The sequence below is a fragment of the Rhopilema esculentum genome, chromosome 17 (genome assembly GCF_057945365.1).
Source record: "Rhopilema esculentum isolate cy_ngs chromosome 17, ASM5794536v1, whole genome shotgun sequence".
NCBI lineage: Eukaryota > Metazoa > Cnidaria > Scyphozoa > Rhizostomeae > Rhizostomatidae > Rhopilema > Rhopilema esculentum.
In genome coordinates this window covers 2,612,432-2,627,372 of record NC_142831.1, presented here as the reverse complement: position 1 = coordinate 2,627,372, position 14,941 = coordinate 2,612,432, and the positions used below count along the sequence as shown (strand labels likewise).

Here is a 14,941-nt window from a genome sequence, read left to right as displayed (position 1 = left end):
GCATAGCATAGCATAGCATAGCATAGCATAGCATAGCATAGCATAGCATAGCATAGCATAGCATAGCATAGCATAGCATAGCATAGCATAGCATAGCATAGCATAGCATAGCATAGCATAGCATAGCATAGCATAGCATAGCATAGCATAGCATAGCATAGCATAGCATAGCATAGCATAGCATAGCATAGCATAGCATAGCATAGCATAGCATAGCATAGCATAGCATAGCATAGCATAGCATAGCATAGCATAGCATAGCATAGCATAGTAGAGCCTTGGTAGCCAAGTCAGTTTTATTTCGTGGTTCAGGAATTGATTGCATATCTTTATTCAGGCTCTTTCAGGGACCTAAAGACTGGGTAGAGGCACCAATCCAATACTGTGTTGTGCTAGCAGAATTTTCTGTGCATCGAAAGTTTTTATTTACGGTTCCATAATATCCAAAGTTATCTTCACTGGGGATGGACCCCGGCCTGGCAAGAACGAAACAAGAATCATAGCTAGCATCAGTGTGAAGGAATAAGTTCCAATATTGCCAAAACTGAACGAGCTGGCCAGTTGCACTGTATCCTCGAATATTGATTAATTCAACAGTCCTGCACTCACCATACGTGTGGTGAGTAATGGGGTTTATTTCACTTAGCTTTGCCCTCACGTAATCTCGATAATCGACACCATATCCAGGGTAACTGCATGTAGCCCTCCAGTGAGTTGCGGATGATGCAATGTGCTGCATGAGGGGTTTTCCAAGCCTGTCAAGAAAGATGTCAAAGGTAGTGTGCCATCGATATTAACAGTATCTAAAATCGCGCAGCTTTAGTTTAAGTAGAGGGTCATTAGGGTTTATGAAACAACGGAATTCTGTCCAATTTTCGACGGAACTACGTAATTCTCGACACTTACTGAATGCAAATCGTTTTTTCGAAAATTATACCTGAACAAGGGAATTTTTCTGATATGCGGAATTCTTTACCTGCTGTCTTGTAAATGAGAACTTGGTCAAATCTTGGCTTTTCTTGTAAGCAAAACATATCAACAATTTTGGAAAGCAAAATTCTGACTAAAAGAGAACGGAGCGACAAATTTCAACCACAAAGTTGCAGGGTACAGCGGATTTCTACCCCTTCTTGATGACCCCCATATTAAGCATTGCATGTGAATTAATCCGCGCAAATAAATGTTGACGATGGTCTAAGAACACCTGATAAATGCTGCATATTGTCTGTCTAAACAATTTTTAAAGAATCTTAAGTCTTGCTCTGGTTTTGGGATCCTTAAATCGAACTGAATTAACTTTGGATTTCTGAATCGATTCCTTTTCCTCAATAAAACTCCATGTTGTTAATTCATGTCATCTTTATTTTATTACTTGATGCATCAGCCATTCTTTAATATTTTACTTCTCTAAAATCTATATTTTGCTAAATCTGTAAGTCTAATTATCAAACTAAGATGACAAGTCGAAACTGCTTAGTAGATCCCTATAACAGTGCCAAAACCATGCCATGAAGTGCCTGAAAACTCGCTAACGATAGGCTGAACCCCACTGAGCCCATAGTACCACTGATGCCAGCTTGCTTCATCTTAATATGCAATTAAGTATTGCTGTAAGAAGAATTTTATAACCTACTAAATAATAATAAAAACCTACAATAAAAACCTACTAAATAATAAATAGACTTTAACGAATGTTCAAATTATCGGACTTCAAGTTATCGAAAGTTTACTGTATCAATACACCTACCTGTATTTTTTCCAGTTAGGTTCATGCTCGGAAATTGGATCGTCTTTGGAGAATTGACTACTTTTGAATAGGTCATTGTTTTCCAAGGAGAATGAAGTGACAAGAGTCCAAGCAAAATTAGATTCCGAACTGAAATCGCAATAGACGTGATGAATTAAGCCAGTTTCGTCGCTAATAACATAAATGCCGTTCTTCCTTGCACCAACAGCGTACCAACTTACACACGAGCTTTTGTTTGCTAGATAGAAATTGTAAAATAATCGACATCAAAGACCATTCTTCTTAAAACCCCTAAAGGTTCTCGAGCAACGGCTTTTTACAGTCGCTGTTTTTTACGCAAGAAGAAAGATAACGTAGTTGGTATTTTTATGTGGTACGATATTGTGTACGATATTTTTATGTAGTACGATATTATGTCAATTAACATTGATTGACTCAAATTATAACAGGTGTAGAGACCTTTTCTCATCTCTTGGGTTTTCAATGTTATAGGGCCTAAGCTTATTTTTTATGTTATGTTGTAATACAATAAAAATAATACTAACATATCTGTGGGCTAATGGTGTCACTGATATTAGACGATCGAATGTTTTTGCTTTCAGGAAATCTTTTGCCAGCAAATTTCTACACAATTGGAGCCTTCTGAATTTGCTGAGGTTTGAATGATATGAATAATAGTTTTTGCATACATACGTGATGGTATTAAGACAATTTGAAAATTGATTCGGATTAAATAAAAACTTTTGAAAACGGAAACAAACCTTCATAAACTTCCAATTCACAGACTTGAAGATACTCTGCTCTGTCGATAAATACACTGACGTATCTCCCTAAAAGGGGTTGCCCACAATGCATTTCTTTCATTTTCCCACTTTCTACGTTCTGATTTGATACGCACAATGGATTTGATCGTCCACCATTCGTTTCGTCATCACCAACACTTATGCTGAATGGATTGATTTTTGTTTTTCCCCAAACTGTTCCACTCTTAATGATAACCATCCTTACACGTACACGATTAACAAGATCAACTTGCCACCAAGGCGGAGGAGAATTTTTTGTAATTGCGCATACAGACCAGTTTCCGTTTCTGTCTCCATCGTTTCCAAACTGTGATACGAAATCTATGCCTGCGAAGCGATGTAGCGAAGACTGTTGCGATGCTCTTTTGTATGCCATGTTATCTGAAAGGAAAACGAAGAGTTAGCAAAGCTGAGCAAATTGTTCGCTCGAAATTTGCACCTTCTGCCGTTGACATAAATTGAAATGGTGGTACAGATGGAATTTGATTTTTGAAAATTGATATACCAGCAAGCAGAAAAGTATACTTTTCAGAAAATGTGCAGAAGAAAGAGTGAGAATGTCGTCAAGTTTCTGGCAAGACACCAGTCTTACAGAGGTGGAGCCACAAGGGGGAATGGGGGGGCTACTCCCCCCCAACTTTCTCAGAAAGTTGGTCCTCGAAATTCTTGCAAACCTGATGAGAAATCTTCAGGGGGGGGGGGTATGTACATTATCTAGATCGTCACATGTAAATGACATTTCTTGGGATACAACAGGTGTTTCCTCCGGAAGAAAAAGTTTCAAACAGGGGAAGGGGCGTGGTTCAAAAGTGCGTTGTCCGTAACACACCTTTTTTTCCCCCACTTATCCCAGGCTGAAGTCGCCATTGCAGTCTCAAATTATCAAGAATGTATTCATTTCATCACACCACTTTCGTGCTTAAAGTCAATTTGCAATGTTAAAATTACAAACTGAATGATGTTTATTGCACTCCACGGGGTTGAAGAATAAATAGTGGAACAAAGATTAATCAATGAACTTAAAATAATCATCTAGAGCCTGATTTTATCTCAAAGTGGCAAAAGTGCATCCGATTGTTGTAAGGGCAGTGGGAGGGTATCATTTCAATATCATGAAATCAGAAAACTTCGAGACACGTGTCAAAGAACAATAGCAGTAAAAAACCCACAAAGAGAAGGGACGTAAATTATCATTTTAGATGTCTAACAAAACATGTAAAAAATACACATTGCTAGAAAAACGTTAGCCTACTCCGTAGACCCCCCCTCCCCCCTCCTCAAAACAAAGATGGGAAAGAGCCTTGAAAAGAAACAAAAAGACAAAAAGGTGGTTGTCACGAAGAGGGCTCATCCTTTACTTTCCGTAACCGAGTTGTTAACTATGTATTTTGACCAGACGACTTGAATAGTGGAATTAGTGGAATAGAGGTGGGGCCAATGAGTTTATTTCATAAAGGCACCCTTGACATCGGCAGTTCTTAGTTATCAATGAGCTCATACAAAATTTTGAATGTACTGCCTTATTCATGACGACATTTCTCAAAAATTTAAAAATATTTTGTTCCAAAATTTAGCTAATTTTTAAGGTACCTGGATAAAAATAAAAAGAGAAACGAAATGATAAGTGACAGAGAATAAAATTGAAATGACAATTAAGAAATAATTCTAAAAAGCTGGGAATTACTTTTCAAATGTTCTTTTACTCAAGCTTGTCCTCCTGCTCATTGGTGGTTCAAGGTGTACTAAGCGTTTCTGCATGGGCTGAGACGCATATGCGTTTCAAATGCTACAGTGTAATGGCGGACATGCAGGGCCTAGCTGTGAATGGCGTGAAGCGCATATGCATTGGACAGGACACATATAGGTATCGTTCAATGACTTTATAATTTTAGCAGCAGAAAAGCGTTTCATTGAAGTATTTAATAAAAGTCATATAAATGACATTACCAGGATTTTAGAAAGGTTCGACGTAAAGAGTTTCATTTGAGATATAGCTAAAAGTGCTTTTTGACAATTTGTGCATCGCCTAGTAACAATTAACATACAATAGTTCTCTGAAGAGGGTCAACAAACAAAAACTAACAAAAGCAATTTAATTACAAATAACACTCTCATACCAGTACAAAGGAACATTCCAACTGTGTTCATGCATCGAGTTTGTAATGGACATCCATGCACTCCTGTTGTACATTCGTCTATATCTTGAAAAGACAATTTTTTCACATAAATTCACAGCATGTGTCTTCAAAAAAGTATATCTAGCAGAGATTGCAACATATCAGAATTTCTCGAGGCTTTGTCAGTAGAATTTTGAATATCAAGATTGATCCTGTTCTTGAAAACACTACTTTTGGCGAAGGAAGAAACAGACGACTGCTAAATGATTTTAAGAAATCTTTCTTATAAGAAAAACAGTGTCTCTAAATAAGTCACAAAATTTCACATTTCTTTTAAATGCTAATCAACAAGCTATGTGTACTACACCAGGGAAACATTAGAATGATAATTAAAAGAGATTATTAGGGAGTAACGTTGTCAGAGAATAATGAATTAAAGTTGATGCTAATAACAAGAAGTTGTACCAGTGCAAGCAACGCCATTGCCACTGTAGCCTTCTTCACATGTGCATGTAAATGAGCCAATTGTATTTTTGCATTGAGCATTAGAATGGCAATTATATGTGTTATCCTGGCATTCATTTGCATCTGAAATACGAGACATGAAGAGTGATAGCACAGCTAAAAAATGTCTTTATTAGGCATGTGCAATGTCACCACCTTCAAATGAAGCTTCAAAATGTTACTGATTATGCAATACAAACTGTAGTATCTCGTGGAAACTTTGTCAACGATAAATTATAAAGTGGCAATAATTCTCATTATTATGCTTTAAAATATCTATACTTCTAGAAACAGCCAGTTTCTATGGTAATAGGAACAGCCTCCAACGTCGAAGCACTCATATCACAGATAATATTTTCTAGGATCCGAATAATCTTTCAAAAAGCATGCAAGATAAAGTATTGAAATTTAGTAAAAATTAACCTTTATCAAAGGAACTTGCTTTATGCCCTGAAAAATATACTTTTATTAGATCTGATGCCTAGCAATTATCAAAATACACCTACCATTACATGACTGGCCGTTTCCCTTGTAGCCGTTGTTGCATGTGCATGTGAAAGAGGCTTCAGTATTGGTACAATGCGCATTGACGTGACAGTTGTGGGTGCCATCTCCACATTCATTTATATCTAAAAAACAGGAAAGCTTTCGGTAATGTTTTTCTGCAACTAAAACTTTTACAAGAAACCCTTTTAAGTATGCTGATACCCTTGCTTTAAATTATGATAACTTACATCAATTATTTCGTGCCTTCCTTCCTTCCTTCCTTCCTTCCTTCCTTCCTTCCTTCCTTCCTTCCTTCCTTCCTTCCTTCCTTCCTTCCTTCCTTCCTTCCTTCCTTCCTTCCTTCCTTCCTTCCTTCCTTCCTTCCTTCCTTCCTTCCTTCCTTCCTTCCTTCCTTCCTTCCTTCCTTCCTTCCTTCTTTTTCTTTCTCCTCTTCCCCTTTCCTATTTTTATTCATATTTGATTGAACGTGTACATATTGTAATCAACATATTCTTTAGATAAGCGTTTGAATAAAAGTAGCTTCCAAGAAAATAATGCTTTGAAATTGATTCAACTACATTTGTGATGTATTATAAAAAGTTGCTCGGGAATTTTCAAGAATTTACCTGCACATGTGATGATTCCATCCCCACTGTAGCCTGTCTTACAGATGCAAGTAAATGAGCCAACAGTGTTTGTACAATCTGCATTGGTATGACAATTGTGTGTTCCTTTCAGACATTCATTTACATCTAGAGATAAAGATAAGAAGTTCAGCCAAAAAATTTGAGGGTTACTGTGTATCACTAAGTGACCATTTCCTGTATAAGTTTAGTGATAGGCTTAGCGATTTGCATCGGTGCACCAACGGCCAGACTGGCTCTCGATGATGTGGGAACTCGGCATCGTGAATAATTTTCTGATGTTTATGGCATGATTTCTGAGGGTGCTTTTCCCCCTTCATTTTATTTTGGTATTTTATCCTCGAGTTAGAAATTTTACATAAGATGTGGTGCAAAGCTTAGGGATTTTCTAGATTCAAAGGCAACCCTGTAATCAATTCTGTCCAGAGGGGTTAGATTTCAGCTTAAAATTACTAGAAGCAACGAAACAAAACGAAATCAAACAAAACAATGCAAAAGAAAGGTTTGCCAATAAATTTTAAAGTGACTTTGGAGATATTGGTAAACATTTTTAGACAGCCTGAATTTTTTGGAGAGGATAGTGATGACCTCCCTGCCCAGCAAGGCCTTCAAGCCTCCCGGCTCATTCTATCATTATGTTAGATTTTTCTTGACTCGTTCGTTTCTCTTTTGTCCCACTATATTCGGTAATCTTTCATTTTCTGCATGGACTTCGTTCTGGTTAAACTCATTTTGTCAGCTTTTGTCATATATAATGAGCTGAATTGAATAGATGCATTTCGCAGTAATTAAAGATACCTGTACAGGTGACACCGTCTCCACTGTAGCCTGTCTTACACTTGCAAGTGAACGAGCCAACAATGTTTGTGCAATCTGCATTGGTATGACAATTGTGCGTGGAACCAAGACATTCATCCACATCTGAAAGGAACAAAATTAAATGAACTGATATATGGAAACACTGCATAGCAACATTGAATAAGTCTCTTTAAGAAAATAAGAACCTTTTAATACAAATTAGATACAATTATTTCTAATTAAGGATATCCTTATATGTTGGATAATTTTCTTTACATTTCGTCTCACTCATATGTATATTTTTTTGAGAATTATCCAAATTATTACTTGTTGGCAAACTTTGATTTTTGAACAATGTATGAACAATAAGCTTTTTGTGTAAAAAAGAGGACAGTTCTATGCAGCTACCTAGAATTCCAGGCTTAATGCGATCATTAGAAAGTTGTGTGTGCATTTATTTTTATATATCATACTTACAATAAATAAACATGTTTATGTTAATATTTTGATCTACAAGACATCACGAGTATTGTACAAAAGTATGTTCTAATAGTATATTTTTTACTTTTTTTCTATAAATATTAATTGCTGCAAATCATGATTTTAATCATTACTGAAAATGTTTATTGCAATCAAACTTATATAAGCTGGCATTACGATGTACATACAACTGCCCTAACCTATATAACTGCCCTGCTCAGACTTAATATAAAAATTGAGCAATAAATTAGTTTCAAAAACATGATTTTATAGAAAGTTTGCATCTCTTTCAAAATAAGGTTATCTTCAATGCATCTAAAATAAACTTTTGCAGTACACCAGGTTTTGGAAAAATTACGATACAGACCCAGTGTTTTTCATGGTGTTTGAAGCTTCATTATTGTCTAAATGGCTTTTGTTTTAGGGTTATTAAGATAATTCAAAGCAACAAACATTGTGCTGGTTTTTCTAGTTCTATTAGAAAATATAAAAACTTATCAAAAGCGTTTAGGCTACAACCTCTGCAAAAAGTATCAAAGTTGACATCAGCTTTCAAGAAAAGACACAGCTATTCCGCTTTTCCCTTTGATGAAATGATGTTTTTTATTAAACGACGTTAGTGTTTTGGAATATAGTTTTCGTGTGCCTTGCATGATTATTGCATACCATATGAACATTGTTTTGAGAGAAGGTGATGATATTTGGAAATAGAATTGAAAACATAGCAATACAGCGACAGTTGCTCAGCACTTCAAGTATTTTCTGGCAGATATTGTATATTATGGTTGGAAGGTATTGAATTGTAAATCTTACATTCACATTAAATATATATTCTGCACATTTTATTCAAACTCGATCTTTACATCCAATTCAAATGGGAACTCAAGTATTGTGGTCGTCTTACCAATACACGAGATGATGCCATCTCCACTGTAGCCTGTCCTACACTTGCAATTGAAAGAGCCAAAGGTATTTGTGCAATCTGCATTTGTATTACAGTTGTGTGTTCCATTGAGGCACTCGTCGATATCTGGAAGTATTTACAGCGAAAAAAATTTACTTACTACAATATCTAAGAAACAGAGCAGAGTTAAAAGAATTTAAATCATGTTGTTTTACTCTTTCCTACAAATTTTAATCTCGAAAAAGAAATGCTGGCATTTAATATCCATTAATGCATATTCTTTCTCAGATTGGCACGTAAAAGGAGAAACATGACAAAGGTAACTGTCATGTTTCTGTTCATGTGATTTTTGTTTAATACTCCATAGAGTTCTAAACGTTGGACAATGTAAAAAGGTGTTTATTTATTGATATGGTTTTTACAAAATTTATTGCTTATTGATATTTGTAATTTGGTTTTGTATAAAGATAAAAAATCATAAATTTGTCATCAAGCCGTATATAAATGAAATTACAATTTTGAAACATTGATATGACTCATGCTATGCTTTGTAAATACTGCAAATAAAATTATACTGATTAATAAGGGATAAAATTTTGTTTTTCATTCCGCAGTTACCTTGTTCACAATGAATCCCTTTGTAACCTTGAAAACACTGACAAACAAACTTTCCAATTTGATTCAAACATGTACCACCATGAAAACATGGAAGGCTTTTGCATTCATCAATATCTGTTGAAATAACGTTTTTTTCTAACTGAAAAATTATTTAGATTATATATCATTTTCTATTTTTATTTTCAACCTCAGAGAGAAATACTTTTTTATTTCACAACGTTGTAAAAACTATTCTAAACCTTATGCAAGTGAGAAAATTCAAGAAATGTTTGTTTGACATTTTCACAAGAAAAAGAGTATCCTTCGTCACTTTTTTATGTTTGTACAAAATATTTTTGCTAGCTTCTCTAAGAATTTCTTTTACGCCTTTCATGCCAAAATTATGCGAAAAAAATAATGCAATTTGAAAAGAAAAAGAAAAAAGTCTAATTAACTAAGTCAAAATCTGACATAGATGTAAGGATCATCCAAAGCCAACGTACAAACTGCCTGTGGGCATGGAACCACATATGGCTGTATTGTAAAGTCGATAGTGACAAATGCTTAGACAGGAAATTGAAATAGGTTTTGGAAATTTACGAGAAGGTGTACCAATTATTCTGGTTATGGGTGTCTTAGAGGGTATCAGAGATACTCAAGGGCGTTTTAGGGCGGTGTCGGCTCCCTCCCCCTCAGTTTCAGAAGAAGAACAACAGTATATCTTGCAATTTTTTGACTCGTTATTGTGAATTTGTTTCAAATTTCACAAGTTTTGAAAATAGTCTACCAAAAATATTTGGAAACAAAACATAAACTACCATATATATGTATTAAAGTGGCGATTGATAGCATATGGGTATATTTGCACTAAATATTTGTCTATTTACCTAAGCTCCTGACTAACATCTGAACTTTACGATATTTCATACTGATTTCTCGTTATTGTGGTAAGGGTATGACTTGTAATAGAATATGTAAAAATTGTGCTAAGAGCTAATACAAGTTGCATTATTTTGCAACTTTATCGAATACAATGTTACATGTTATCAAACATCAATAATCGAATTTTCATTACATTACATTATATGAATTTTTCCACAACAGAATGTAGCCTGACAAGAGATTAAATAAAACAAATTATTGAGTAAATAAACAAGACTCATACCGATATCACAAATTTTCCCTGTATATCCCTCAAGACACGTGCATTCATAATCCGAACTTTTGTTCAAGCATTGTGAAGCATGTTTGCAAGGGTTGCTAGCACAGGCATCCACGTCTAGGAAAATTAAAAAATTATTCCCTTGAGGAATTTTTCTATAATTAGCTTGATAAAATTTAGTCAAAAATCGAATGCTTTGTAAAATGCTTTACCAAAATTTTGAAAATAAATACGAAACAGATAATTAAATATTACCTAAAATATCCTTAGTTCTTTGGTAGAAAAATAGGACGGGCTAATGTTTTAAAATTTTCGACTTTATAATTTTCTTCTTGCATTCAACGCATAGGTAAAAAGAACAGCTTTATCTCAGTAACCTACCTGCCTGCTTTATACACTTGAGCTCAGGATAATGAGACTGACAATGAATGCACTCATAGAAAGGCGGGCTGCATGTATCCAGACATAAATCTTCCGGATCGCAAGGCTTCAGGCTGTTGCACGTTGGCCCAATCTTTGAAAGTTAAAAAAGTGTTATTAGCAAAATATCCCCAAAATTGGCATTGCTATGCTATGCTATGCTATGCTATGCTATGCTATGCTATGCTATGCTATGCTATGCTATGCTATGCTATGCTATGCTATGCTATGCTATGCTATGCTATGCTATGCTATGCTATGCTATGCTATGCTATGCTATGCTATGCTATGCTATGCTATGCTATGCTATGCTATGCTATGCTATGCTATGCTATGCTATGCTATGCTATGCTATGCTATGCTATGCTATGCTATGCTATGCTATGCTATGCTATGCTATGCTATGCTATGCTATGCTATGCTATGCTATGCTATGCTATGCTATGCTATGCTATGCTATGCTATGCTATGCTATGCTATGCTATGCTATGCTATGCTATGCTATGCTATGCTATGCTATGCTATGCTATGCTATGCTATGCTATGCTATGCTATGCTATGCTATGCTATGCTATGCTATGCTTTGCTATGCTATGCTATGCTATGCTATGCTATGCTATGCTATGCTATGCTATGCTATGCTATGCTATGCTATGCTATGCTATGCTATGCTATGCTATGCTATGCTATGCTATGCTATGCTATGCTATGCTATGCTATGCTATGCTATGCTATGCTATGCTATGCTATGCTATGCTATGCTATGCTATGCTATGCTATGCTATGCTATGCTATGCTATGCTATGCTATGCTATGCTATGCTATGCTATGCTATGCTATGCTATGCTATGCTATGCTATGCTATGCTATGCTATGCTATGCTATGCTATGCTATGCTATGCTATGCTATGCTATGCTATGCTATGCTATGCTATGCTTAATTAATCAACACTTACAAGTTTATTACTGTAGTTGGTTGTTTTGAAAATCCAACCATTGGCTTCCAGTAAATCGGTGCTATTATCCTGTTGCACTCGCTTCTGAAGAATTTCGCATGTTTTGTTTATCCATTGATAATTGTATGATGTACATTTATGGTTCTCTGCGCATTTCAACGTGCATCCTTGGTCATCAATGCTGTTAAAAACAGCCAGACTGTCTCCTTGAAATCGTTTGTCGATAAAAACAACGTCAAATACAGCATCAATCATGCACGGGAGGCGAAGAATTCTCCCATTTACTGTTAGCAAGAAATTGAAAACCAAAGCCAACCTGCAAATAGAAACACGAGGAGGGGAGTAAGCTAGTGCTTCTGAAACTGTGCCATCACTGTTCCATGATAGAGACAGTTATCTTATTTAAACCATAATGAAAATTTTAAATCTTTTTACTCAGCTGATATTTGCAAACAGAAGGCCTCCTTTGATTAACAAAAACGGGCTAGGCAATAGTTTTTGTCTTGCTTTTCAAGTCTACACTCAGGTTCAGGGTTTTGCGGATGACCTGCATTTTTAAAGCCTATGTTTTCAAAAGAGGGACCAAGGCTGCATGCAAATTACATGTATAAGGTTTGATCATAAAAATGCCCATAAGTAGAAAAATGCATCAGCCTTTATCACGCAAAAATAATAAGGTATGAAATCAACTACGTCTTCTTTCATCGCAGAAAATAACATCGAAACTCAAATCGGCTCCCTGGGTTTGAGCAGAAAAATTTACTTTTCCAATAATTTCGGCCAATGTACTTGTCGAGCCTACGGAGACTTGGTTGAGCCTTTTGCCTTCGGTCTTGTCCGCGGTAACTGGTTTTAATGTCACAATAATGTTTTGTTTAATCTTCAACTATTTTTCGATGAGATCTCTAGCCATCTTTGCATCTTATCAGCATTTTCAAATAATTTATATTTTGGAACTAGATGAAAGAGAACAATGATAAATCAAAGTGACGATTCAAAATATAAAAATTAAAAGGAAATATTCTTACCCTAGCAGATTGTTCATTGTAATAGTCTTGCTACCAAAAATATCTAAAAGATAGAAAACAAAATATAGACTATCCGAATTTTTCAATGTTATCACCTACAGCATTGCTGAACTTACTTTAATTTCAAATTCAACTTGTTTAATTCTGGAACTATTCCTATGGAAGTGATATCGACAAAAAGCTACTAATGATCTCTTGAGATGTAGTACTGGCATGTAGTACTCCTGTATATGGGAACACACTTTACCTAAACTTTGCTGAATCAAGTTCTTATTCAAAAAGTATCTTGGTTCATTTCAGGGTATAAATAATTTAATAAAAGAGTAAATAGACAGTATTCTAGGCTTATAATGAAACTACAGGGGGAGTATTGCAGCATGTTCTTAAGTGATTGAGGCAGAGGATACCAAGATTTCACAAGACATTTCAAAGATTGAGCGTAGAAATGTTTGTCAAGAAATAACAGTCTAATATAGCGATTCAAAATACTGTTCACAATCTCCAACGCCACATAATTGAGTAATCTAGAAAAAGTGACCCTCTTAGCGTATTCTAGAAAAAAGGATTGCAATTGTTTGATTTCGTTATGGGAGGGTGTCCAAAAAGTCCTTTATTACCGAATTCACGTTACCTTTTTACTACAATTCCCTATTCCCGACCATCAATGCCCAAATCAAGGTGTTATCGATTCCCGTTCACAAAAATTTGCCAAATCCCGATTCCTGACGCCAAGAAATAAAGATTCCCTTTCCTCGAATAACATATTAGGTACTCTCTTATGTGCCTCATTGATCTCCCTGGCAGCTTAAGAACTTGCGATGTAAAATACCGTAAGAGATTTATCGAACTTTGTTGACAACGATTACTTCTTTGAGTATTGTTGGTGTTAGTCTGCATACTGATTGCCTAATGGGAGAATAGTGCAGCAGGGTGTGACTGGTATTTTACTTAATTTGTCGCTGCAGGTCGAACATAGAGACTGATTGCCGTACTCCTTTCAAATCTCGTGAGCAATATGGCACCCCATTGTTGTATTGTTCCATATAATCAAATCTCTTGTGAAGTTTTTCGCAGAAGAAACGCATCATAGCTAATTGCCTCAAGTCAAATTTCGCATACCACAGGCCTAAAACTGCCCAAAATGAACCACAGCTAGAAAGTACTGTATGTATTCACTTAGGTGGGATAGGTACTCAGGTGTTTTGAATGTTAAGTCGAGCTCGTTGTCAGATAAGGTGTGGTCTGACCCACATAGGGTACTTCCCGTTGATAACGATTCATAGAATTTTCTTCTACAGTGCATGATTAAGTGAGCCAGTCTGGGACTAGGAGATTTTGAGATTTGCTTGAAAATTGATTCGTATTAGATCTTAGGCAAGCCCATTCACGGAGGCTCTAAAATGGGACAAAGTCTTGAATCAATCCACTAGCTAGATTTAAAAGTAAGAATATTTTGATAAAGCGGAACATAAAACCTATAAGGGCATTTCTTCGAACGTCTATTTTCTGCAAGTTGAAAGAAATAGCTGTTATTATCACTAGCTAAAAACAGAGAGAAGATAGCTTCTTGCCATTGTTTTCCACTTAGATGACGCATTAGATTTAAACGCCCAAAAGTATTCCCAAAAGGAATAAAGTCTTTCAACTGATGAATTATGTTACCTAAGGGGGGGGGACATGCAAACAGCATTAATAAGACATTTTCTTTTGTTGAATCTCATAGAAGGAGCAACGTTGAAACCTTGCATTGACTAAGAAACATGTTTCACCATTGATCAGATCTGCAGTTGAATCTCTTCAAAACATCAAATTGAATTAATAGTTTATAGACACCAGCACCATTCCAGAGCGGCCAGGTTCTACACTGGCTTTGTCCCACTGTTGCCACAATATCTGGTGCAGAAATTTAGAACCCTGAAACTTTGCTTAATGCATTCAGTGCTTAGGAACAAATTAACCTCATTTACTTTATATAATGGACCCTTTAAAGAATCGATACAGTATACAGTGTTTGTTTAATTTAGCAAAACACATTTGTCCGTTACGTCAAATTCAAGATAAATGTAAACTTCTTCAAATAATTGCGTACTTTTATTCCTATTTTTAAACTTCCAGTCGTTCATTTTTCATTTATAGTTTAAAGGCGTTAACACCAACTTATGCAATTCTTACCTTACGTTCGAAGTTCGAAGTAATAGTTGTGAAAGCTCGCTTGCAACCTCTCGACAACATTACGTCTTGTTACCGTTAGACTGATTGAAATGTAATGCACTGAATATTTTTAGCTGCAAACGC

At 35.7% G+C, this 14,941-nt stretch overlaps 1 protein-coding gene across 1 annotated transcript; it reads right to left on the bottom strand.

Moving 5' to 3' along the window:
• Positions 1–275: 275 nt before the first annotated feature.
• On the bottom strand, positions 276–14,941 carry LOC135681343 (uncharacterized). Its single transcript, XM_089113477.1, has 15 exons — positions 14,819–14,941; positions 12,647–12,689; positions 11,619–11,934; positions 10,624–10,756; positions 10,246–10,359; positions 9,102–9,215; positions 8,484–8,609; positions 7,100–7,222; positions 6,284–6,409; positions 5,678–5,800; positions 5,133–5,255; positions 4,668–4,751; positions 2,509–2,931; positions 1,748–1,985; positions 276–755 (listed from the first exon to the last, which is right to left on the bottom strand). The coding sequence occupies exons 2-15, from the start codon at positions 12,661–12,663 to the stop codon at positions 344–346; spliced, it is 2,472 nt and encodes an 823-aa protein (XP_088969603.1). The 5' UTR covers positions 12,664–12,689; positions 14,819–14,941; the 3' UTR covers positions 276–343.

Bases quoted from the DNA above. Each gene is read 5' to 3' on its own strand.
- LOC135681343 (XM_089113477.1), bottom strand. The intron at 10,757-11,618 runs GTAAGTGTTGAT...TAACTTTCAAAG, and splicing joins CCAACTACAGTAATAAACTT to ATTGGGCCAACGTGCAACAG. The intron at 1,986-2,508 runs GTTTGTTTCCGT...ATTTCTATCTAG, and splicing joins TGAATTGGAAGTTTATGAAG to CAAACAAAAGCTCGTGTGTA.